We start from the raw sequence: 27300 nt of genomic DNA, 5'->3' as shown, positions 1-27300 counted from the left end.
TTAATGTTGTGAATGTAACCATTTATTTTTCATCCATTAATAGTACATTTTTATCTCTGAACTGAAAGCATGCATTGCTAGTATGAAACAAATTTTTAGAGCTCGAACCTTCTCCTCCCACTTTATCTTCTATTTAAACAAACTTGGCAAAAGTATCAGCAGTCTTTGATACATATATTCTGTCTCATGACTTCAGGTTTAACATCAGACATATTTTCTGCGACTCAATATTTCTCTGCATACATTCATCCCAACTACTACAGAGATTTTTATAACATTGTCGACACAGCTTAGTACTTTCACCTCCAAACTTCTCATCAAGACGACTCCTGCACCAATGTTTCCCCCAACAATGAATTCTTTCATACCTCTTGCATTCAAAGAGAGCATTATCCTCTGCAAAAGTTCCACACATTAGAACATAACAAGAGCTTTGCCACAGAAGTCCCACACCCAACAGAACACACCATCTCATAGCACCATCAAATTTAATAATCAAATTTTAAACATTTAATTGTCAGCTTACAGTAATAAATTCATGATGTATACAAATTATACTTTAATCGGTCCAATGAAAACATTTTCAGTACAAATGGACTTTGATTTCAAAAAGTGCTGAATATTCAAAAGCAGTTCAACAATAAAGCAAGTTGATTGGTTCACAACTTTGGGACCTGGTTTAGATGCATATATATATCAATTTAAATCAAGTGAATGAATAATAACATGCCCAGAATCTGTGTTGTAGCTATAAAACACAAATGGGTGTTGTAATGATGGGAGAGAGTGACATTCCAAACAATAGCATAACATTTTCAGAGTTGAAGGACCGGGAAGTTGGCATAAAATTTAATCTTTGTATATTTTGACCCACTTTTAAAGCAAGGTATTATGTGCTTATAGTTGATAAGAAGGTTTATACAATGTGATATGAAGGCTTGGATTCTGTAATCTTTGCATTTATACAAAATCTACAGATTTAGGTACGACTGTTTCTGGGTATTATACAGACAGAAACAAAGAACAACCGAATACCATTATAACAGAGAGTACTTTACAGCCATCCACCCCTTCCCTTAACCTCAACTTTGCAACCACTTAGCTGGTAGCACAGTTCAGAAGTTTGTCTATGTCACAAATTCCCATAAATATTACTAATCCTTTTAGTTTTCAAGCCCCAACAAATTACATCATAGTTTAAGTCCCTCTATTACTCTGCAACAGAAAACTTACACCTGTCTGTGCATCTTATATCTACACAGTTCTGTGAATACTCAGAAAGTAACCATGAGTATGACTCATGTATGATGTCATAGCATCGCCATTTTTTCTTTTAAGGAGAGAGGTAAATTTGTGGGCACATTAACTTCATGTGCCATGCTGTAGTCCATTGTAAAAGAGTATATAAGATGTTGCTTTTACCAATCGTATTCAGAAGATATCTAGCAAGATGAAGATCTAATATATCCTGTTTATCATACTACTTGCTCATGTCCTTCTTTCATGTTCATGACACCATGGAATCATTTATCTGAGATAGCAACAAAATAACATTGGAAAAAAAAATTAGAAAATTTTATCTATGAAGGCAGAAATGTGTGGCAATTATACAGCACTGAGTCAGTTAATCTTTGGTAACTATGGTGGGATGGGTCACACACAATTTAGTGATTAGAGACACTTATCACACATATAGGTGGGATGTATATCATGGGCTAACTAAGAAAAATATATCGACGCGTGTAGCAAGGAATTTGCAAATGGAGGGGCAAAGTCTGTAGGAAAACTATCTAAGCGTAGCGCCACCATGAGTTGGCGGGAAGCCTACAAGAAATTTTTGGCCGTCTCCCAGATCGCTGGAAGTGGCACTTCATAGGCCTTGTAAGTTGCATCTAAGCATTTTCTATTTTAATATCATAAAAAGGGGTGGGGCAGTTGCCCCCCCCCCCTTGGCTACGCGCCTGAATATATCATGGCCTAATAATTTAAAGGATATTATAAAAAAAATAAAAAAAATCTTTTTAATGAAATCAATTGCACTCTTAAAAAACAAGGAATTTCCCCATATTTCTTATCATTAAATATGAAAGCAGAAAAGCGCATGAAAGAGCTTAGTAATTTGACACAGGTTAACATACTGCAGCAACACCTTATATGTCTTGCTTAAAATGCATGTCTCATTTAATATGGAAGACTGATTGAATCCACTATCTTAGCAGCACACTGACTGCATCAGTTATGTTTATAGATAACTATGTTATGTTTATAGATGGCTGATCAGATGAGCTATGATTGAAGAAGACTAAGTGGACTAGATATTTTAGTTGAGGACTCCATTCAGTTATGCTTGCAGTAAGGTTTGAGATCAAACATGTATGTGACTGTTTATAAAGGACGGATTAGATTAACTATGAATGTCTGTTGTGTTTGAATAAGATGTGGAAGTAAGACTGAATCAAGTTTCTAATACACTGACGAGCTATGTTATAAACCACTTATGTGGATGAGCTATAAGCAGAATTAACACAACATTCAAGCACATTTTTCTTCTATCTCACAATTACAGACATGGGTTGCGAGTGTTCTTGCAAGTAGACAACCACAGGCATTTCAGAGTTTGACATTTTCATCGTCTCAGATATGCAAACCAATATATTGTAGTGAATATTGTGATACTGGAAAGTAAAGCATGGCAATATAAAACTTATACATAACCAAATCCTAAAATATGAGCAAGAATTTCAAAAGTGGCAAATTCATACATCCAAAACTTCTGGTAGAAGATCATTTTGGATGTGCTGTTTCTAGAGAAGATAAAGATGAGTTATAATTGTAGAAGACTGATTGGATTAGCCATGTTTCTAGAGAAGGTAAATATGAGCTATGTTTTTACAAGACTGATTGGGTTGATTATGTTGCTAGAAGTCTGATCGGATGAGCTATGTTTGAAGAAGACAGAATGAATGAGCTATGCTTGTAGAATAACTGATTGTGAATTACTGATGAACCAGATACGAAATCATGGAACTATATATGAAACATGAAAGAAAAAAGTATGGTAAATAATCACTTAAATCTGAGTAAAGGTTGGCACTGAAGATCACAATATTTTCAGACCTAAATCAACATAAATGTTACACAAACAAACAAAATTAGTTCCTGAGTTATAAACAATAATACATTTTCTTTGCAGAAAAGACATCATGCTGAAAATTTAATGCACAAATTAAAGGACATTTTCCCAGTTACTCTGGGAATTCAGTTCAAAATGCTGCAACAAATTGTTTAGCTGCAGTGTGAAAAATAAATTACTTTTATCTCATAATGGCTAGGTTACCTACTGCAATCAGTGGCATCATAAGTAGAAAAAGAATTTCGCAAAGAAATACTTGAAAGGACGGCAAGAGAGTGAATATGTTTCTTTTAATCAGCTATTCATGGATAACTTGAAGAAAGGCTCATCTTAAATTCAAAAATGTTTGTAATAAAAAGCACTTTATTGACATTGTGTGAAAGAGACTAAACACAGACAACAGAGTACATCACTCTACATCACTACAACTGGATAAGTTGTGGATCAAAGAATAGATCTGTGCTTCCTGCAAAAAAAGAAAAGAAAATGGAACTCGATTTATAAGGGAGACATAAGAAATGTCACTAGTTATATAAAGTAAAGTGACTTCTCTCATTGATTTTCCAAGATAGACTCTAAATCCTAAACTCAAATTACTGATATCACCACCATCGGCGTACAAATAAATCTGGACCAACTATGTCCAAAAATGTACCAACAATGGAGGGTCATGTGACATGCTCCCTTGTGGCACTCAACTTTTATCTTCTGTTTGAATGTGTATTTCATAAACATTTCCAATGTTTACCCGATTTTTTATCCAAACTTGCCATTTTAAGTATTTTCTTTCAAACAATCAAACTGCAGCTAGAACGCACACAGCTTAGCAGGACTTATCAGGACTGTACAAGAAGCAGACAACAGGATTCGTTGTTCCTTAGCAACAGTCTCCTTGCTGTTTTTGCACATAACCAAGAGCATGTCACATGATCCCCCATGGATAGCATGGTTTCCAACTGTGCAGTAAGAGTTCCAGTTCATACTAAATTTTGATGAGCACTGCAACATCACCATTGTTACAGTCCTGAGAATTGCACAATTCAATATCAAGAATATGCACTATTATTTAGCAAGACCATCCAAATGGTTGTTGATCCCCACAGAAAACAACAGACTTCACACACTCACTGCAGCTCCATGTTCTAAACATAAAATTCATCCAAATTTTTCTTTTGGAGTTGTGTTTACAAGAATTTAAGATTTTGACCTCTGTTGATATCAAATGACCTTTGAATTTCAAAGAAAAATTAAGTTCTTATATACATACTGAGTTAGATTCACAATCAAGTATGAAGTTTATCCAAGCTTTATATTTAAGAGTTATTTTGATTACAACCTGGTATACAGACTCTGGTCTCTGTTGACCTCAAATGTCATAACTTAAATGAAGTTTATCTACCATGTACTTTCTAAGTTATCGTGTTTGCAAGCCAAAGTGAAAGTGTCACATACACATTTTCACATCTACACAAACTCTTGAGCTTGGCAAGGAATCAAACAAGAGCCCAACAGGCACTATAGTTCCTTGCTCAGTGGAATATTAAAATGTTGTATGTCATCAAACAATATTATCATATGTATGCCCACAGGTACCAGCTATTAACCAAAAACTGTATTCCAAGTTAAGATATAATCTGATGAAAGGTTGTGAATTTATTGCAATTTGAAAAGTTTGCACCCTCCCAAAGAAATTGGTCCTGATAAATTTTGCACATAAATGGTACAAAAATATTTGGCCCAGACAAAGTGACTCAAAACTCTATTTGCCCCCAAAAATTGAGCTGCAAAAAATGTGGGCCCAAATGGTCCCAAAAATATTGGGCCCCACAAATTCAGGCACAATGAATGTGTCCCAAAATATATGCTTGAAGTTTTAATGTCTGACATTATAGATAACAGGAGGTGTTTACCAAGTTAGATCATAACTATGAACTATTCGTGTTAGTGGATACTGGTAATTTCAGTCTAATGTCAGTACCAGTAAACTTTGAATCAACTGTTGATTGTGGTGGCCTTTATAATAGCTTCAAAATGATTTTCTCACCCAAACCATCTTAACACATAGAACTGAGGACTGATAGTGCCTTGCTTCTTACGTTACATTTTTCTTATCTGACGAGAATTAAAAAAGGCCACATAAGTCTATAAGAACTAAGTGAGAGGTTTTTGTGGTTTCTGTACTCTTGCAGTAGTTTAAAAGCAATATACAGAAGTTACATGATCAGCATTGTAATTGATGTGCATGATGCTGCTGCACTAGACAAAACAACTCCAGTAAGGAAGCTGATGATTTTGTTGTTTAGGCTTTGTGCTGCATTCATCTTTTGGTCACTTACTATTATGCTTAACATTTTTGCTTTTTATTTATGATAAGAAACCTTTTTGCACTATAAGTTCACTGTACACAAAATAAGGATGCACAGCTCATTGCATATGATTAAAAAAGAAGACTTTTGTTGTGCTGTTACTCTTTTATAATAATGTTTACAAGGTATTATTTTTACAGAATGTTGGTGTCTAATTGGAAGCACTCAGTTTGGAGAACTTTTCATCATCGGCATGTCTACTGCAATGATAAAGGTGGGAATTGGGTTAGCTTCTTCCACTTTTAATGTCTTACTTTCTGTAAAATTCCCTTCAATGTCTTACAAACCTTTCAGACATGGCCTTTTAATTCTCCTCAGACTTTCCAGATTTCATAGAAGACCCACCTAAGGATGAATAGTCAGAGAGAGTGTGTAACAATAAAACCATAACATACTGAAAGATGCTGTGATGGATAGGTTTGAATCAAAAATATTCCATAAAACATAATATTGGTGTAAGTTTTCAAAGTCTATTAACCTCTGTAAGCTGTTAACTAGCATGTCCATTTCAACATGCAAATTGAGCAAAGTTAAAGAGTTATGTTGTATAATGTAGACAAGGCATAAAATATGCTGTTGTACATGTTACCTCTTTAGTTTTCCTCAAACAAGAAGAAGAAAACTAGCAATCAAACTGACCTATGGGACTGAATTTAACTAATGTAGAAAATCCATTTGCATCGCTGCAAACCGAGAGGGTGCAGTAATTTGTTGACTTCTCAAAGATAACTATGCTTATATCTCATTGCTCCCCTAGGGAGGATGAGATATAATAATTCCTCTGCCAGTTGGGACATATATAGCTATGTCAGTTGCCATAGCACAGTTGCCATAGTAGTAGTAGTAGTAGTAAGTTGAGTCTCGTCTATCCGACATGCTCAGTGATTAACCTCCGCCACATATCACGATCTTGTGCAAGGTTTATTGCTTCCTCAAATTTGTGGGTGACCAGAAGTCAATGACTGAGGGAGGGGTCAAAAAGTGTCCATATGTGTGTCATTGTGTCAGTCAGTGTGTGTCTACGTGTGTGTCCAATTTTGTGTCAAAAACTCCTTCACTGCTGGACCTGTTTATTCCAACTTGGTGGGAATGTACCTCAAGGTGACCCTTGTGTCTTGAAGACCACCAGAACGAAAGGTCGGAGGTCAAGCCTATGACTTGTAAACAAGGACGTGAGTATGCGGGATATATACTGTATTGTGCCTAGACAGGTAGCCTAGGTAGTCTATTCCCGGCATTAAGCATGCAAGAAGACAATTTCACACTAATTTTATCTGGAGTTTTATTCTGGAGTCAGGACTCTCATCCTAGTTTTGTTTTCAGGGTTCACAAAAGAATGTAATCATGTTAACTTCAAAAATGGTATTGCCATAAAGTGTGTCGCAAATTCCTAGACTGTAAGTCTAATCAAGTTCAAACTTGGTGGGTAGGTGCTTGACCATGCAAACTCATGTCTGTGTGATTGATGACGTCATTAGTCAATGTAAAATTCCTTACAATTGGCTTGAACATTGTTATGTCATTACCACATGATTGCTTGTTGAGATAATGTTCTCGTCACTTCCTTTCCTTTGCATGGATATTCATTTGGCAATGCTGCATTAGTAAATCTAGATCTCAGTAATGAAGATTGCTTCGCCATCCTTTTGAAAACAGAATCAACCTATCAATCCTACACCTTGTAGTACTCATGTTCGTTTATATCATTCACTGCCTCTTTTGGCATTCACAGGGGCTAAAAGTGGTTCATATTCTCACGAAAGGTACAGCACAAAGTAACTTTTTTGTTAATATAATATAGCTATGCAAATGAAAGTCAAGTAGTGCGTATGTATAAATAAACAATCACCCTTTGCTTACGAAGTATCTGCCATATGACGTCACTACATTGTTACAACGAACTGTTGACTGATATTGTTTCCAGAGTGGAGGTTACTACTTCTATTAAGGGGTTCCCCAGTGCTCGACAATTTATTTCAAAAGTAGTAGCCCATCTGGCTGTTTGTCCTGAGATTGTGGTAGCCCGAAAACATTTGAGAAAGCCGTTACAAATATGAAGCATTGCCATACCAATAAGTGCGCAAATCGTTTGTACCCAGCATAATTTGACTGGGGCACACAACATAAAGTTAAGCCCTTTCCTCATATTTACAGGTTCTAGCAATGGTACACCAGCACTGTGTTGTGTTAAACTTAACAAGCACCTGCTTTGGTTAGATTCATGCATTTACTTGTTAGTAATACCCTTGTAGCAATGTTTGATCTTTGCACATAACTGCAAATTTGTAAGTTATTAATCTTTTAACATTGCCAAAGTATTTGTCATTTCTTCAAACATGTTTACAAAAACTTCATTACTAGCCTGGTTCACATTTATCGGATGTCTGATCGAGTGTGTCGATTGCGGAGTATTTTGATTTCAAAGTGCAAAATATGTGCTTGCTATTGCACTAGGCTAGAGCCTAGCCTAGAACATTGAATGTCCTTCTACCGAAAACTCTTGCTTACTAATTATCAAACAGCTACAAGGAGTTACATCTATTCATTATTTGCACGTTTGCTTATATTAGTTCTAGTAGTTGTAGGAACCTCGTAGATTCATTCAAAAAGTTTAGATTTACTATGAAAGGTTTTAAGAAATGTCATAATACAATCTTTTTCATCATGCACTGTGCTTGTAGGGAATCAAAACTGCATCGAAAACATTCTTTGCAGTTTGCAGCTATTAAAAAGACATGCAATATTTGGATCAATTTAGTAGTAGTCTGTATTTGTTGTAACTTTATTCTCACCGGGGCCCAGAAGCACTGTGCATGCTTACTAAGATGGATCCACATTGCAAGTATGAACTGCACCTGATGTAACCTCGGAGTAACTTTCTCCATTCAAGCACACCCACAAAAAATTCAAAGAGTTGTATGGTCAACCATTGTACATTTCAGTCCATAAACTGCTTTGTGATCTCCAGCTCTTTCTCTGTAGGTAATAGGACATCTTGTCGACCACAATAAGGTGAATACGGTACTGAGAATGAACAGTCATGGCTTTGCTTAAAGGAATTGTCTGGTGGAAGATTTGGATATATTGTCCTTGTAGTTATTATTTTTCTCTTTCTAACCATGTAAAAATTGTCCCCATTCGACGTTTTATTCTTGTAGAAATCTGGTTTTCAAATTCACCAGTTTCTCACCAAAAGTACCGTTTGTTCGAATGCATCAATATGGTGATTGACGTAGTGCTTGCAGATAGGCAATACAGGCGACTTGAAGATAGCACTCCCTTTTCCGCAACAAATACACTCTCACGTGTAAGCACATGTGATTCCCAATATATATAACGTACATACTCGCGAACGTATATCCTACGATGCCCAGTTGGTGTACTTGTATAGCGTTGCACATAGTACACTCACACTCAAACCACAGTTCATAAACTGTTCTTCGAAATCGCTGAAATAAAATTCACAGATCAAATTAACAGTAAAAGGAAACTTGAAAAGTAATCGTAACACCGAAAGATGAAACTTGGCGGAATCGATGTCAGAGCAGAATGTAGCACCGGGAAGCTTAGGCTTCGCAGAACTGTCCGATTGTCAACGTTAGAGTATAGCCTACATGCGAACATTCTTCGCGTTGGAGCTGGTTAGCGCGATGTATAGCCTAAACAACGAAGAGTCTGCTGTTAAAATTTATCTTGTGTTACACAAAGACCACGAAACCACCGATCTACTACATGGCGGCTTAAGGAGTTTTTGAAAACATATCTAATTTCTGAGAAATTTCACTGGAAATTAAGGAAGAAATTTATCTGTATACAAATGCGGTTTTTGTTGTGATTACCGTAGAGGTACTGTACGGAGGGTGGGTTATGTCGCAATCTGCATTAGCATAGCTGACGTCACGTTCTGTACTGTTCAAATCATATTTGAAATGTCTATCCTTAACGATTAAAAAATCGTTTCTCTGTCAAACGCAACATTAGCGTTCTCATACTTTGACAACATGTTTGGAAAAGTATTTATCATTTTTAAGGTAACTTCTTTGGGCCACCAGACAATCCTTTTAAGAGAAATGGTAGAAAGCAACTTAAATGTGAAGGAAACCAAAGTGGCTATACGTGACCTGAACCTTACTATTACTAGGGTTATCACAAAGGGCATTGACTTACATTTCAATGTATGAAGGAACACAGAACACACAAAGAGAACTAACCCACCTTCCATGTATAAAGGCTACAGAGCCTACACATAGACCATAGTCTTAATATGAAGTCCACATATGAAAGTTCACAGATTACACAAAGGGCATTGACTTACATTTCCATGTATGAAGGTATACAGACTACTTCTTTGCGATATTTAACATTGCACCACAGTTTCTGTAGCTGATCTTCGTACATACTCAAAGCAGAATTCATCAATACACCGTTTCCCTTAAATGTAAAAGAAAACAATGTCATAGTTAAATTTTAGAGTATATAAGCTTTGCACCATCAATTTCTGCTGATGACAAATACAAATATCAAATTTCTGTCCCAGGAATCTGTTCTATTTTAAACATTTGTTATGCTAACTTCTTTGTAGATATACAGACAAATGTCTAATAGAGTGACATCAATTGAGATTAATCACTTATAACCCCCAGGCATCATGCTATACTATTCACCATGAGGGATCAGATATACAGCGATGCAGTTACTGTTCTGTCACAAATTCCCAAATGATTATTTGGTGTGTAATTGTGTCTCAAATATAAAAATTGCAAATACAACAAACCAATATTCACAATCATCTAACCTTGCTTTTCATGTTTTACAGGGTTGTAATGCTGTGATAGCTTCATCATTGTTCACCTTAAATGGCTTCAACATATGCTACAATTAATAGCATAAATTAGGTTCAGTTTATCACAGGTGTTCTCCATGAGTCATGTTCTCAGACCTCCATGTCACATACAAAATTGAATGCCTTAATAGAATCACTGCAAACCTGAACAATCCCTATTTGATTATCCTTTTTTTCCTTTATTTGAGTCATAACAGTTGACATTTATTATGTATTTAAGTTTTTGTATATAGTATTACTTTATCTACAAATTTAGTGAGCTATGCATCAATTCTAAAGACATTCACAGCAATATCAATCAAATCATCTTAGTCAGCCTTGGCTTATAATTGATGTCTACTTGTTCTTATGAACACTATATCATGACCTAAAGCAATTTAACATCTAGACAAAAGAACAAAACAGATTGCCTACCTTAATTTACAATGCTTGGTTTGTAGCATACTAATGAAGTGGTAGAATCCTACCATGACATGTGCAGATCCCATAGTTTTGCAGAAAGTGTGGTTAGGTGGGGGGGGGAGGGGGGCCTATATTCATATGCAATTATTTTCAAACTTGGTGCGCTTAGTCGCACAGTACACTGCTTTAGAATGTGTCACTTAATTGATTTACAAAGAGAGAAAAAACTTTGCTTATTTACTGCAAAAGCCTATGTAGGTAAATATGTTGGTAAATATTGTTCTAATAGCCTCTGATGAAGGTCCTGCTAGGATCTAAACATGGCTCTCTTAACTTTTACTCATTTGCCTTACATTTGATACCTATACTACAAGGTATGTGTATATAGAGTAGACAACTACTAAAATGGTTCACCTGTATTTACATACCTGAGTGAAGTATTTTCCAGATGGCTTCAATACTTTCATGGACAAGTCTAGGATGTATCTCATGAAATCCCACTGAGAACCTAATACCACAAAGGAGACAGGCTTAATGATTCCATACAGCCCTTATCATTGCATCATGATTCCTTGCCACATTTTACATGTGAGCATTAAAATAGCATCTCATACAATATTTTTTAAGTTTTGATCTCAATTTCATTTGTCCTCTGAACATAACAATAGAGTTCTGGTATGCACTATGGTCATTCTACACACTGAGTTCAAAGGTAATCACAACATTACTGTTGGAGAAAATTGTGCTCCTGGCGACCTCAAAAAGTTTTTGAACCCCTCCCCCCCCCCCAAAAAAAAAGGTTACATTTGTTAACTGAGGTGGATCCACATACCAAGTACAAATTTGCTTTTTGAGTTATATGTTTTGTTTACAAGCTAAGGTGTCACACAGGCCAATATCATAAACGACATAAAACATTTCAAACAATTTCACAATTGCTGAACAGAAGTACACACAATTAAATCATCTCTTTTTTACTTATCATCAATTTAATGTTGAAGTTTCCAAAAATCAGTGAAAATAGTAACAGCATGCAATGATCAGCACATGTAGCATCAAATGGTCAGTGCATATAGAAGCAGCTTCAAGTGCATTTGGAAGCAGCTCCCATTGGTCGGTGTGCATAGGAGCAGCAAGCGCATTTGGAAGCATATATTTGCAAAATGTTAACTATTCAAGACAAACTATCATTCCCCCTTTTTTCTTGTCTCTTTCGAGAATAAAGCATTTACAAAGATTACTACTTAGCACAGCATACTGAAACTTTAGACAAACCTCTAGATTCCGATGTAATTGGTATAGCAGTTAGGTCATTGATGACGTAATCAAATGTTCGGCCTTCCTTTGCAAACGACTCCAAAACAGGAATGCAATCCTCAATCAATACCTGTTCATAAAAGGCACAGAAAACTTAAGTTATACTTTACATAAAACTAATTTCTTTATACTCGAATGAATCCTTGAACTAGGTGGACAGTCACTCATCATATATCTGCAAAATGTCAAATTATCAAGACAAACGATCAATTCCCCCTTTTCTTGTCCATTTCGAGAATAAAATATTTTAGAAAGATTTAACCTTGTGGTATCCTCAAATGACACTTGACATTCTATAAGAAACAACATTTGTATTCTCTAAGGTAGTTCTACAAACCAAGTATGACATTCATGCCCACTTTGGAGATAGTGTTTACAAAGTTTTTAAATATTTACCTCAGCTGACCTCCACAGAAAACATAAAGATTCTTGTACTCAATAAATTGCATCCACACAACACTTATGGAGTTCATTCACTGTACTCCATTATGTGTTTATTAAGTTTAACTGAAGAATCACATACTGTACACTTAATACACCAGCACAATCAAGTAGATATACCACAGCAAGGCATAAAGAATAATGCCATGAACTCAACACCAGAATGAAGGTATCTGGTGACACAAATCAATTCAAATAAAAAAACATCCAAATTAAAATTCATTAATTCTTTGTCCTTTAACTTCCTTGTTAATAAATATATTTATCCTCTCATTAAAGTATAATAAATTACATGATCACCTTATAGTTGGGGCCTTCCAGTTTGTCCAATGAATCATGACAAATGCCACGCAAGTGTTTCTTTGAAGCAATAATCACTTCTTGGTCAATGTATAAGTTCTCGTCAAGGAGTAGCAATGTATCACTCAGTTTAACTTTCTTTTCCTCTTGACAGACATAACAGTACTCACTTATAATCATCCTGATAACTTCTCAAACTTAAAGCTGCAGTAACAAATATATACAGAATTCTATGAAACTTAAACTTACTAGTTACAATCACTCATGTGACTCTATGAAAAATATCTGCTTTAATCCATGAAACTTAGAGCTATAGTTATAATTCCCACTTGACTCTGTGAAACTATTGTTACAATATCCAGGTCAATCCATGAAACTTAGCGATATAGTTACAAATACCAACTTGACTCTTCAAAGTTTCAGATATCCTTTTTAAATATCCACATTAATCCATGAAACTGAGAGCTATAGTTACAAATACCAACTTGACTCTTCAAACTTTCAGATATCGTTTCAAATATCCACATTAATCCATGAAACTGAGAGCTATAGTTATAAATACCAACTTGACTCTTCAAACTTTCAGATATCGTTTCAGATATCGTTTCAAATATCCACATTAATCCATGAAACTTAGAGCTTTAGTTACAAATACCAACTTGATTCTTTCAAACTTCTAGATATAGTTTCAAATATCCACATTACTCCATTAAACTTACAGCTACAGTTACAAATGTTCAAATGACTCCACTTAACTTATACTGTTAAAAATATCAAATATTAAAGCTACAGTTTACCTAAACTTCCCTAAGAATCTTTGGTTGCAAAGATCATACTTTTGTAATACATTTCAAACAATACACTTGTCTGGATGTCAAAGAACTACTTAGTTTATCAATGTCATGATGGTTGACTAGGTTTCTTCAGAGACTTTTTGATGTTTAATTCTCCCTAAGTTTCAAAATTAGCAAATTCATTACAAGTCATTCTGCAATCAGATAATAGTCTGCAAATTCAGAAGAAATCCATGACCTTTCAACCTGAATACATGACATGAGTTGCTACTCCTGAACTGGATTTAAAATAATACCATGGTAACACTGGGAGCCAATTAGCATATATAGTGCAATATTACTTATGTACTACCTTCAATCAAATTTTCTATCATACCAACATAGCAATCAATAATCATATCCTGACAGTATTGGTGTTAAAGGATATTTCAACCATGGTAAGGAATCTTGGGGATTTCTGCAAGAGCTCATGGAGTATGCCTCCATCCCCACCTCCTAAGATTAAAACTTCTTTGCCTTGATAATCTTCACGACCACTGCCTGTGATGGTCAGAGTATATGCCAAATCACTCTCAGCTATATCTACAGAAAAGGAAAACAATGATGAGAGAATAAAAACCCTGACAAGTATGTTGGAACAGCAATTGTAGTGTGTCCAGTGACACATTCAACAATTAAGGCGGTTGCAAGATTGTCTGTCAAAGTTGGTACAGTAATAATTGATTATTACCATAAAAAAAACCCATAAAAGTCATAAAGTCAACCCAGAGAATATTAGCCGAGTAACAGTTTTCTGAGTAATTGCTACTTAGAAATGGTGTGCAGTGAATCAATTTTTCATTAATACAGAAGAACTTTGTTAATGCTTGTTTATTGGCAACTTGTTTAAACAGAATCACCATCACTGTGAATTTTTATGTTAATATGAGTACATGTTGAATTGTTGATCATTTGTCTTTTACATGCGACTGAGCTGTTCCAAAGCCAAATACATATCAAAGTTAAGCATAATTATATTCATTTTACTTACTAATGTCACTGTCCAGGATGAGTACATTTCCATACTGTGTGGAGTGCATGATCTTCAAATTCTGGTATGGTGTGTCTTTCTCAAATACAACACTATCAAAGTCATACTCAACCCACATATTAGCAGTGTTTGGAAAATATCGCTCAATTGTTGCACATCGTTTGACTTCTGGAAAACTATCATGAAAGACAATTGTAATGTAGTTTATTTCTTATAATGCAGTTAAAAGGATTATTGTGAAATGAGTAAACATAAAGAATGTCAATCCAACAGAACAGTGTTACATTAATATTTAATCTTGGGTCTTTAATCTGAAATTGTTTTTTTTTCTTCTTGTTTTTATCAATCCTAAAGCTTATAGCCAGTGTAAACTATGGTGAAATCAGTTTTCATTTAAAGCAATAGTTGAAACAATCACAGAGACAGTGATGCCATTTTGGTAACAGGATATACAAATCAAATTTTCCAATAACATTAAAACTGTTCATGGCAATTAGATTACATAAGTTTACTACCTAGTAGCACACCCTATTTTATTGTGGCATAAAATTATCTAATCACACTTGTTAGCAATGTTCGTCATGTAAAAGTTTATGTCTTGTGTACAGTTGTAGATGGCAGCTGAGGTCACAAGACAAATGTGGTTTTATGCAGTGTGGAGTTCATGAATGAAGAATGTGAACTTTAGGCTAAATATGCTTTAATGTAGTCCAGAATGAATTGTTCATGAAGGGTGCATTTATTGAAATATCGAATAGTGGACTTTGCTCCTTCTAATTTGGTCAATTTGTCCTGGTTAATAATGATCAATGACCACACTACCACCTGGTTGACTTCAAATGACTTTTACCTCAACATAAAACAATAAACTTTTAGTACTCACTCTGGAGAACAACATAAATATTTTGAACTTCAATCTTTGTGGAGTTACCCTGTTTACAAGGTTTTCAGGCTTTGAGCACTTTTGCCATAAATTGAGCTGAGTTGACCACACTGATATCAATAGGGATTTGTACTCAATAAGGTGCTTCTACACACCAAATATTAAGTTCATCCACAAGATTCTACGTTTTGAGTTATCTTGTCTAACATACATAATCAAATACTCACACACACCATATAGACACCTTTTGCTTCTGACAAGGAATCAAAGTTAATCTAAAGCAGACTAAATATGAGATTCATCCAAGTCTTTCTTCTTGAAATATTGTGTTAACAGGTTTTCACATTTTAACCTCTGCTGACTTCTGCTCTCAACCAGAAAAAAATAGGCTTCTTTAACTCAATATGAGGCATTTAAATACAAAGTTTGATATCCTCCCAACTTATAGTTTTTGATATACTGCATTTATACACATGAACACCGTCACCATTGTTGAAGGTATAAACTCTTACACTTTGACTGTCTTGGAACACATCAAGGCCTTCATATCTTTGGCAAGTGAATGCAAATCAAGTTCTTTTATTGTGACTTCAGATAATGGTATTTGGATATTCACAGTCACACTACCATTTGTAAATATCTGGACTGCTGCATTCCTGAAGAACAAAAGAAGAAAATCAAATTTAAATAACATAAGAAAAAATTATCATGACATAATAGAATGGGCAAGCAAGCAAAAAGTGCCCTACCCTGAGATACTGCATCTCAAACCACCATCAGAAAGTTATGAAAAAACTGAAAGTTCTTGTACTCAATTAGGTGGATCCCCATTTCAAATACAAAGTAAATCCAAGTTTACTTTTGAAGATAAGCAAGTGTTTTCATGGTGTTTTATACTTTGATCACTATTAGCAGCAAACCACCTTTTCACTTTCCAGAAAACACTAGGGATATTTTCCTCAATTAGGTGGATCCACATTCCAAGTGTGTAGTCCATGCAAGCTTTATTTTGGAGGTTTGGTGTCTAGGGGCCACTGCAAAACTCTCCCGAAGGAACAGGAGTTCACTGTGTCACAAATAAATATTCCAGTCACTCATACAGAGACGTTTTGACCCCTCCCTCGGTCATGAAATTCTGGTCACCTTTGGGTACCCCATTGTGAGACCCTGAAAGCTACTCAGGGAAATGAACCATTACCATGGCAACTGTTGCTATGGCAATGGACATAGCTGTTTATGGCCCAACTTGCAAAGGAACGACACAATATCATTCTCACTATGGGGGCAATGAGATAATAAGTATTTAAGTATCAGTATTGCTGCGGCAAAACCAACCAATTTTAAAACCAACCGAATCAGATAACCAGAATGCATTACCATGGCAAGTGTTGCTATGGCAACGGAAATAGCTGTTTTTGTCCCAACTAGCAAAGGAATGACACAATATCATTCTCCCTATGGGAGCAATGAGATAATGAGTATATAAGTATCAGTATTGCTGTGGCAAAACTAACCAATTTTAAAACCAACCGAATCAGATAACCAGAATGCAAAAAAAAAAACAATGACCTTTGACCTCCAAAAACAATAGGCTTCTTGCACTCAATGTGTTTAATCTACACAATATTCTGCCCAAGATTCCCTTCTTGACATATCATGTTTACAAGGTTTTCACAATTTGACCCCTGGTGACCCCAAATGACCTTAACCTCCACCAAACACTATAGGCATCTGGTACTCAATGTGGTACTTCAACACACTAAATATCAGGTCTGCCCATGCTTCCCTTCTTGAGATATCGTGTTTACAAGGTTTTCACAATTTTACCCCTGGTGACCCAAATGACCTTTAACCTCCACCAAATAGAAGCTTCTCGTAATCAATTGGTTTTGATTATCATCGAAACCAAAAATGCCAACTAAAGGTCTGGGAAAAAGTGGGGAGAAGCCTGCCACTGCTGAAATATCACCTTCAAAGTATTACATATATGTAGAGGAACCCTTTTTTTGTTGGCCGGTCTGACTCGTTAGATAATCATATTCATTTCTAACTGCAAGTTTTTGCAAGTCAGTTGTGTGCACTTTATTAAAATGTTTCTACTGATTCACTGTAAATATGAACCTTAATGGGTGTGAAGACTGGCGCACAAAGAAACGTCTCATGCCGGTAATCTGACCTAGTTTAGAATGAGGTGTAACAGAAGTGTTAGACGCCACCATCGATCCCAGAAAATACACACACAGCTTGCTACCGTCGGTAATTAGACACTAGTGAACAGTCAATACATACAGCTACGGTCAATACCCACAACACAGTGTACATAGCAGCGATGGACATCTCAGGTCTAGATAAAAGATAAAAAGGTATCGAGTTTACTGTCTGCATTTTGTAGCAACAAGAAGAAAACTTGACTTGCAAACAGCAGAAAGTTAACTTTTTCAGAGCATGGCACGCGGTTTGGGGCGAGTCTTCAATGCCTTTAAGACTTCAGGATTATACTACAAGGCAGGCAACATATGGGCCCATTATACCAAATTAAACTATTCCACACTGCATGAGCACCAAGCAAAATTGTAACACGGTCTCATGTTTACAGTCTTTGGGATGGCAATGCCAGTATGAAAGGTATAGGTTATGGTTAATTTGTTTATGTTGAGTATACAAACACTTGGATGTGTTGAATCCAACTACAACCGGTTCTGGGATCAGTGCTATTGGGAAGTACACCATGTTGTAAAACTAGTTGATATCTTACCTTCCACTTGTCCCAGACAAGAATAAAATTTGGCCAATCTTTGTGCCTAAATCATGGCTGCTGCTGGAATGATCAAACCCAACATCCTTGAATAAATCTGTCACCTTCTGAAGAATCTCTTTTTTAAATCCTGAAAAATGGTCATAAATGATGAATGAAAGAACTTGTTGAAGGAAGCCAGGGAGAAAGAGTGATTCTTTACCATGTTTTATAAGAGATTCTTAAATGTGAACTGTTCACACAATGTACCTCATGCATGCTCGATAAGATGGATCTGTAACAAAGAATGTACATAGTACATGACATCCAAGCTTTGCCACTTTTGAAAATATCTTGTTTACAAAATTTTGATAGTTTCAAAGTGTGGTGACCTCAAATGACCTCTCACCATCACAGAAATCAATAGGTTTGTTACTGTATACCAACTAAGTTCTCATGACCTTCATCCAAGCTGTCCTTTTGGAATATTCAAGTTTACACGACACTTGACCACTGTTAACATCAAATGACCTTTGACCAACCAAAGGTTCTTGTACTCAATTGGATCCAGATACCATGTGTAAAGGTCTTCCAAGCTGTAGTTTGGAGTTGTCATGATTAACTATGACCTGTATTGAGCTCCACAGAAAGCACTTGAGGTAAATTCACATACAAAGCAAGCTTGGCAATTTTATTATTTAAAAAAATTACTTTTGACCACTACAGAAACCAAAAGGTTTCTTGTATATACCAAGGGGATCTCCTTGCCATATATGAACTTTATCCAAGCTTCACTTTGTGACTATCTGGTTTACAAGATTTTCACACTTTGATCTCTAATGACCTCAAATGACATGGTACCTCCACCAATTTTAAAATAGGTTTCTTGTACTGAATATGTCATCCACCATGGTTTTATTTAGTTATCTTGTTTTCTTACCCTTAAATGACCTTTGAGTTGACCTCCAATATCAATAGGGTTCTTAAAATCAATGAGGTACATCTACATCATACATATATGAATTTGGTCCATCAAGGCAGGCTTCAAAAAGTGCTTCAACAATCAATTTCATTGCACATATTTAGTACCAAGGTTTGTTGGTTGAAAGTTGTAGAGGGAAGTCCTGGGAACATTTTCGTGATGTTGGATGATAGGAGAGGTGTTATTTTTCGAGAAAACAACACACAAATGACGTCACTCTTGTACGGTGTACGACAATTACAACAAAGCAGTTCCTTGTTACAGCCACATGAAAATGGCATTTAAATGCTCTTGAACTTATTAAAACCTAGATGTTTTTGTTGACAGTTATAGAGGGATGTCCTGAGATTATCTTAGGAGCTGTTGGATGCTTGGAGAGATTTTATCTTATGTGTAAACAACAAGTAACCTCACTATGAAGTGTGGGCTAAATTAAAAATCAGCAATGACTATTCACAGCAACATGATAATAGTTTTTAAATGTTACCAAACCTATTTAGAACCAAGGTTTGTTGGTTGGATGTTGTAAAGTAATGTCCTAAGAATACCTGAAGAGTTGTTGGATGCTAAAAGAGGTAATACTTTACGAGTAAACAATAAACATATGACGTCATAGTCCATCAGGGCAGGCTTCAAAAAGTGCTTAAGAAACCAGTTTCATTGCAAATATTTAGTACCAAGGTTTGTTTGTTGGAAGCTGTAGAGGGATGTCCTGGGAACATTTTTCGCGATGTTGGATGATTGGAGAGATGTTATTTTTCGAGTAAACAACAAACAAATGACGTCACTCTTATACGGTGTACGACATGTCAATTACAACAAACCAGTTCCTTGTCACAGCAACATGAAAATGGCATTTAACTGCTCTTGCCCTTATTAGAACCTAGATGTTCTTCTTGACAGTTATAGAGGGATTTCCTGAAATTCAAGTATTATATAAATTTAATTAAGATTAGATTTCTTCAGAACAGGCAGTACAACCGCAGATTTCAGAGTTAAAGGAAATTTTCCGGTGGTCAGTGACTGATTGATATTACCCTTTAAAACAGGTGTAAGAGTGTGCGCACAATCGTTCAAAACGGTCGTTGGTAATGGGTCAAGATCACAACTCTCGGATGGCGATCTAAAAATAATATTACACACTTCCTCTGTGGTTGTTGGTTAAAAAAATTCCAATTTGGAGTTCAAACTTCAAAGAATTAACCGCTGCATTAACGACGGATGGAAAGGTATCATGAATCATCTGGATCTTTTCAGTGAAAAAGTGAGAATTTGTTGGCAAGTTCCTTGGCCGAATCACAGGTTGGTAGTGATGAGGTCTTTTTCCAATGTAGACATTAACCAGTGATATGAAAAAGTTGCTTCTGATCTGATGAGCAGTCCTGTAACAACACCGAGAAATGATTATGTTTGGCGATACAGATTTTCTTGGATAGGTAGTTTCCCTGATTGCGATTCAGTTGGCGGTCAATTTCAAGTCCAGAGGCCCTCGATAGAAGATCATTCTAATTTCCGACATTTGCATTTGGCGTCTGTTATTTCTTGGTTGGCCCATACACGGATTACACGTTTCGTTGTGGGTGCATGTTTATCAAACACCGAAGAGAGAGTCTCAAAATAATTGTCAATGTTTAATGTTATCAGAAATAGTATTTGAAGAACAAGTGATTGAGTCTAACTTGGCAATATCAGCTCAAAAGGAACCAATATCAATTTTAATATTAACTCTGGACCGAATATTGCCAAAAAAAAGCGGAACTAGCCAAACACAATGAACATAAATGGCAGATCACTATGCCACCTCCGAAATATATGTTTTCAATTGATAATCCTTTTGTTATGAACAACTGATTTTCATGTTTTGATGTATAATAAATGGTAATGCAAATGCATATGAAATAAAGAAAAAACCTCGCCAAAAATATGCTTCAGAATGTTTCTTTCACTACGATCCAGGGTTCGCATTTAGCCGCTGGATTGTGCAATTCCTGCAATGTAGCCTAAAATCACCAAAAGTCACTATGGAAATCTAGCCTAACCAAATTCACTCAAATTATGTCTAAGTAAGCTGGCACTAAAAATATAAACTGAATACTTTGGTTATTGCTGGTATCTTTGACCACATGGTAGCCTGCAGATAACACCACACTAAGTCAATGGGAAAATCTAGCGTAACCATCGGTCTATTCGCTCAAATTGTGACGCAGTTAGCTGGAACTAAAATATCCATTTTACAGCCATTTCTATTCATAGTGGAGACCAGTGACTTGCGCAAGGGGGCTGGGGCGGCTTGCATTGATACTAGGCCTACACCTGTAACTTAACCAGAGGGTGTTGCAGGGGGCAGAAGACCCTGCTCTCAAAAGTCTCGCCCCCCCCTCGCTGTCCCAAATGAAATTTTAGAATACAATAATTAGATATAGCAATACCCTATTTTATACAAGATTGCCCCCGTTGTGAACCTCTTTGATCCCTTATGAAGCCCCTCTAATGAAAGAGTCTAGTTGGTTTGTTCAAACAGTTGTTTCTTTTTTTTTTGCTTTCTTGTTGTTGCTCTAGTATGGCACGGAATCAAAAAATGAGGCCCTTTTAACTTTAAGGTTCTGGTTACTTGGCTCGAACCTTCAGTCTGGCCGGGCTATCGATGGACCATCCATAGACCATCGGTCTCACGGATCTTCGGACCACAGACAAAACAAAATCACACTGAGAGAAGGATTCAGGTAAATAAATAAGGAACCCGGTAATATCGCATGGGTGGTTGCCCGGATACCCTATGCAAACAATAATAGATTACACAGAAAAAATTGAGATTCGTAAATTTATTTGAAAACAAAACGAAATACAGAGGGACATGTGTTGATGGTGCTATTGAGGATGCCATTTGTATGTTGTAGAGGTATCTGTCCTTATTAATTTATTATCAGTTTTATTCAAACATGACATCCAATTTAATCTTTCTTTCCTAGGTGCAAACAAACATTATTTACGTTTCTAAAAAAAAAGACACTTTATCCTTGTTTAAAATTTTCAATTAGCTGGAAATCGGCAATTGTATGGAAGGTATGAGCTATGCTTTGAAGACGGAATGTAGTACTTTACGAGTTTACGTACACTTGTTGCTGTTGCGATGGATTGAAGGTTTCAATTTTGTGTAGTTTTCACCGGTATAATATTTTTGTTTTCGGTAAGTGATTTTATCCACACACGAAAAAAAATCCTGAAAGGAATTGTCTGCTGGAAGATTTTTATACATTGTCCTTGTACTTTTTCTTTTTTCTCTTTCTAACCATGTAAAAATTTTCCCCATTCAACGTTTCCTTCTTGTAGAAATCTGGTTTTCAAATTCACCAGTTTCTCACCAAAAGAACCGCTTGTTCGAACGCATCAATATGGTGATAGACGTAGTGCAGGCAAATAGGCAAAACAGGCGACTTGAGTTAGCACTCCCATTTCCACAGCAAATACACTCTCACGTGTACACGCACAGGTGATTGCCTATTATATATAACGTACATATCGCGAACGTATGTAGCCTACTGTACCATGCCCAGTTGGTATACTTATAGCGTTGCACATAATATACTCTCACACTCAAACCACAGTTCATCAACTGTTCTTCAAAATCGCTGAAATAAAGTTCACGGTTCCCGGTAAAAGGAAACTTGAAAAGTATCTGGAACACCAAAAGATGAAACTTGGCAGAATCGATGTCAGAGCAGAATGTAGTACCGAAAAGCTTAGACTTTGCAGAACTGTCGGATTGTAACATTAGAGTAGCCTACATGTGAACATTCTTTGCGTTGGAGCTGGATAGCGCGATGTATAAACAACGAAGAGTCTGCTGTTAAAACTTATCTTGTGTTACACAAAGACCACGAAACCACTGATCTACTACATATATGGTGGCTTAAGAAGTTTTTGTAAACATATCTAATTTATAAGAAATTTCACCGAAAATTAAGGAAGGAATGGATTTGTATACAAACGCAGTTTTTGTTGTGATTACTGTACAGTAGGTACTGTACGGAGTAGTGTTCAAACGATTAACCTAATCCGAATCGGAATCGGTTCGATTATTGCATAATCGGAACATAATCGGAATCAGTAAAAATTACGTGGAATACCAGTTATGTCATACCGATTATTCAAAAACATATGGAAGGTGAAAATATCATTATTCAAAAGCATGGAAGTTGAAAATATCAACTGATGTATTATGTTTGTTCTTTTACTACGAAATATTAAAATAAAGACACCCTCTATACGTCTTTCACGATGTAATTTCATCAAATTAGGCTGCCAGGGTCGCCGATTTTGCTTCCCTCGTGGTTAGTGACTTCATATTTCTCGGCACAGTAAGCATGGCAGCAATACCAATTTCGCGAATTAGGAATTGCAGTTGCAGCGCGAATCGCACAAACAGTTCTCACATCCCGCATCAAATTTGAAGCAGTGCGGGAGGGTCGCGCACAATCACCGGGAATTTCCTGCAGAGTGACTGGCAAATTACGGCCTCCACGAAGCAATTTCAGTACCAGCGACAATAACCTAAAATCCCCACAAATCTCCGACCACATGGTAGCCTTACTTCACACTAAGTCAACTGCATGGAAATCTAACCTTGCCATCTGTTTATTCGCTCTAGTTGTCGCAAATAAAAAATAAATATATCCATGTAAACTGCAATCTTCGACCACATGTTAGCCTAACAACCACACTAAGTCAATGGGAAATGTAGCCTAACCATCGGTTTGCAAAAAAAAAATGCGTAGCTTAGGATTCAACTTTCAATTTGCTGGAAATCGGCATTTGTTTGGAAGGTATGTGCTATGTCTTATAGAGGGAATGTTATATTTTATATTGGAGTAGTTTCTAGTTGTTATTATTTCTTTACATCAATCTGGTAACATTTTACATTAATTTTAAACAAGTTACGATGGTACAATTTGCTTTTCAGTTTGATTTGCCTAAGCTTACATTTTCTAATTGAACCTGAGTTAAATAGGTAACGAATAGGTATGTTAAACTTCAAGTTCGTAACATTTCTATTTGTTCATAAACGGTAAAATACCGAAAATAAGTACAAAATAATGTCGGATTGAAGGCAATATGTAATTAAAATTTACACTTTGGTAAAGATTGAAGATGGATGGTTTGTCTGAGATACTTTTTGAGATGGATATTTTGAGTAACTATTTTTAGCCCATTTCAAGCCATTAACAGGTGACATTCACGTCGAGGTGTTTAGGCCATTCGCTTAGCACAGTGCTGACTAGGTAGGATGTCATATTTTCGTATTTTGGAAATTTAAAAAAAAATCTTTTTTTTTCTTTCCGAGAAAATCCTGAGGTAATTTGGTGTGTATACAAAAGGATACCTAAGAGCCTTGCATTACAACAAAGCAAATGGAAACAGAGGAAGATCACAACGATAATTGTTTCTATCACAAACTTTATTGCCGATTTCGTATAAACGGGATATTTTCTCATTTTCAAATAATCGGAATCGGTACGATTATGAAAAAAATAATCGGTAATCGGTATTTTCTGTTATGCATAATCGTTTGAACACTAGTACGGAGCGTGGGTTATATCGCAATCTTCATTAGCGTAGATGACGTATCATTCTGTACTGTTCAAATCATGTTGGAAATGTCCATCCTTAACGATTAAAAAATCGTTTCTCTGTCAAACGCAACATTAGCATTCTCATACTTGATAACATGCTTGGAAAATTAATTATCATTTTTTAAGGTAACTTCTTTGGGCCACCAGACAATCCTTTCAAGAATGGCTAAAACTTAAAATATTACTTAATTTAAACAACTATCTACCCTACAAGAAAGTTATTTCATGAAATTAATCTTCTGTATTCGCATGTCATGATTAATCAAAACATGCAGACCTACAGAATTATTGAAATCCTGAAAGTGCTCGTGTAGCAATTATGCAATTTTTTTCTCCCAGAAAAGGGTTACCTGTTTTGTGCATTTTCAATTTGGGTACCTGAATGTTCGGTCGGGTACCCAGGTACCCGACTCCTGCTAGCTTGCTATTTGACTTAGCCTAGTATTGCTTTTTACTCCCTTTTACATGTATATAAACACTTTGTCCATTTTTTATCTTTTCCACTCATGATCTGAAAGGAGCTGTTGTAGTGATGCAATGTTCTCAGGATAGTTCTCGCTATTTCAATAGTGCACCCTTACTTGGTCATAGTTCTTCCAGTATATCCCCTGTGTATTGGATGCCCCTGCCCCTTTGTTTTGAATTCATGACTTCTCTAAATGGTTTCGCAAGATAAAATGGCTTGTAACTTGAAAAACACAAGAAAGGAATCAGAAGTTTCTTGAAATACTGCTCAAATATATTTAATCTCGACTATGAAAGCCACTGCTGCTAGAAATTAATTCATAAGACTGCCTAAGAATAAAGACTGTTCTAAAGATCACCCACTTCACTCCGAGTTGATCTCTCTGTATGTTAGAACCAACAAGTGAAATCTTGCCAACTTTTAGAATATGCTTTTTAAGAACTCATTAATCTACAGAGCAGCCATTTATATTCAAAATGGGTTCTTAGAATCTCTGTTATAATTCTTTCAATCTTTCAAACTTCTAATCCTCCATCTTATTCCTTATTTGTTCATACTTTCAATGATTGTAAATTTTTACGTCTTTTATGTATATATCATTATTATGTGTCCCAGATTTTTAACTTTTGCACTTTATACCGGAATAAAGAAATTGAGAAATTGATAAAGTATCCTCTCTTTGTAGTATAGTAAAGGCTTCATTATTGACGCACCTTTGTAATTGATCCACCTTCAAATATTACTAGAAAAGATACATCAGGAAACCTAAACTTTTTGCAGCAAAGCAGAGTTTAATTTTTCATGAGCTTGAATCTATTTCAGATTTGTGCTGATCAAATTGTGTTTTTTTTTAAAGCTTTTAACACCCTCCCTCCTCCCCAGTTTTGCACGTATTTTTGGCATTGGAAATCTTACTTCCTAAAAGTAACCAAAATTACCTCAACATGATACCAGTACCCTCTAAGACCTGACCTGTCTGAGCTTAGAAGCTCATGCAGAGCATAGCAAACAGCATCTAGAGTCAATGGATGTAAACTTACAAGTTACAGTAAGCTGATCTACGAATGTGTCAATTTTGGGGTATGACAGTACTTAACAAGGCAGACATTTTGTGGTCAAATTCTGCTCAATTATATGTTTTATAGGCACAGAACAATAAATATTTTGAGATCATTACACTTCTGGGGAACTACACATATTAAAATTGCATACAGTTGAGTGATTTGGATTTTTCCTAGATAGATATCGTTGATCAATTATGAGCCCACCATGCTATGTATCCAACTGAAAATACATGTATGATTACTAATATTTGGCCTTTACTTGCTAGTTATTGCTCAAACCCTATGGTTAATATACTTCTGGCTAAAAGGTTGCTTTCACATAAATGTTGGACATTAATTTGCCAAGCGGCATTTACACACAGGGACTTGTTGCCATGCCATACTTGATCTGATTCATTTGCTTTGAGTTTGAATTAGCTTAGGCTTTCAAAGATACATTTTTTTGGGGGGGGGGGGGGGGGCAACATATATTCATCCGCCGATGCTTTTATCAGGTCATTAACCTATACTGACGACAATGGCAAATCTGACTATTGAATTTTAAAATATGAATGAACCTCTAGGCCTAAGCAAACGCATGTGTAGCCACGGCATCACAACTGTTACTGTAATTACTGTTACGTTAGGTCCAGAGTTGTAGTCCAAATTTAGAGCCTATGCTAAGGTCTGTATTTAACGTTATCCTAGGACTAGTACTAGTAGGAGAAGCATTGTTGCATTAGATTACCTGGGTCATTTGCGAATGACGGTGGTGCCTTAAATTCCAGTAAATGCGTTACAGCTGTCATTATCATATTAAACTGCTGGGCATGTCACAGAAATACATGACACTGCTACCTCACCATCACACCGAGCTTCAATAAGGTTTAACGATTTGCGGCTGTATGCACAGGCACTTGTAACATTAGGCTATAC

The 27300-nt window shown here is 36.0% G+C and overlaps 1 protein-coding gene across 1 annotated transcript; it reads right to left on the bottom strand.

Moving 5' to 3' along the window:
* On the bottom strand, positions 1-27300 carry LOC139963030 (spermine synthase-like). Its single transcript, XM_071963491.1, has 11 exons — positions 27113-27300; positions 18265-18394; positions 16022-16165; positions 14627-14802; positions 14024-14178; positions 12803-12892; positions 12020-12131; positions 11173-11252; positions 9815-9930; positions 5787-5844; positions 1-3599 (listed from the first exon to the last, which is right to left on the bottom strand). Exons 1-10 carry the CDS (start codon positions 27177-27179, stop codon positions 5814-5816), a joined length of 1101 nt encoding a protein of 366 aa, XP_071819592.1. The 5' UTR covers positions 27180-27300; the 3' UTR covers positions 1-3599; positions 5787-5813.

The sequence above is a fragment of the Apostichopus japonicus genome, chromosome 21, assembly GCF_037975245.1.
Source record: "Apostichopus japonicus isolate 1M-3 chromosome 21, ASM3797524v1, whole genome shotgun sequence".
In the NCBI taxonomy this organism is placed as follows: domain Eukaryota; kingdom Metazoa; phylum Echinodermata; class Holothuroidea; order Aspidochirotida; family Stichopodidae; genus Apostichopus; species Apostichopus japonicus.
This window is presented reverse-complemented; position numbering and strand designations above follow the sequence as displayed.

Bases quoted from the DNA above. Each gene is read 5' to 3' on its own strand.
- LOC139963030 (XM_071963491.1), bottom strand. From the start codon at position 27,179: ATGATAATGACAGCTGTAACGCATTTACTGGAATTTAAGGCACCACCG. The intron at 14,179-14,626 runs GTAAGTAAAATG...CCTTTTCTGTAG, and splicing joins CATCCTGGACAGTGACATTA to ATATAGCTGAGAGTGATTTG. The intron at 11,253-12,019 runs GTTTGTCTAAAG...TTGTGGTATTAG, and splicing joins AATTACATCGGAATCTAGAG to GTTCTCAGTGGGATTTCATG.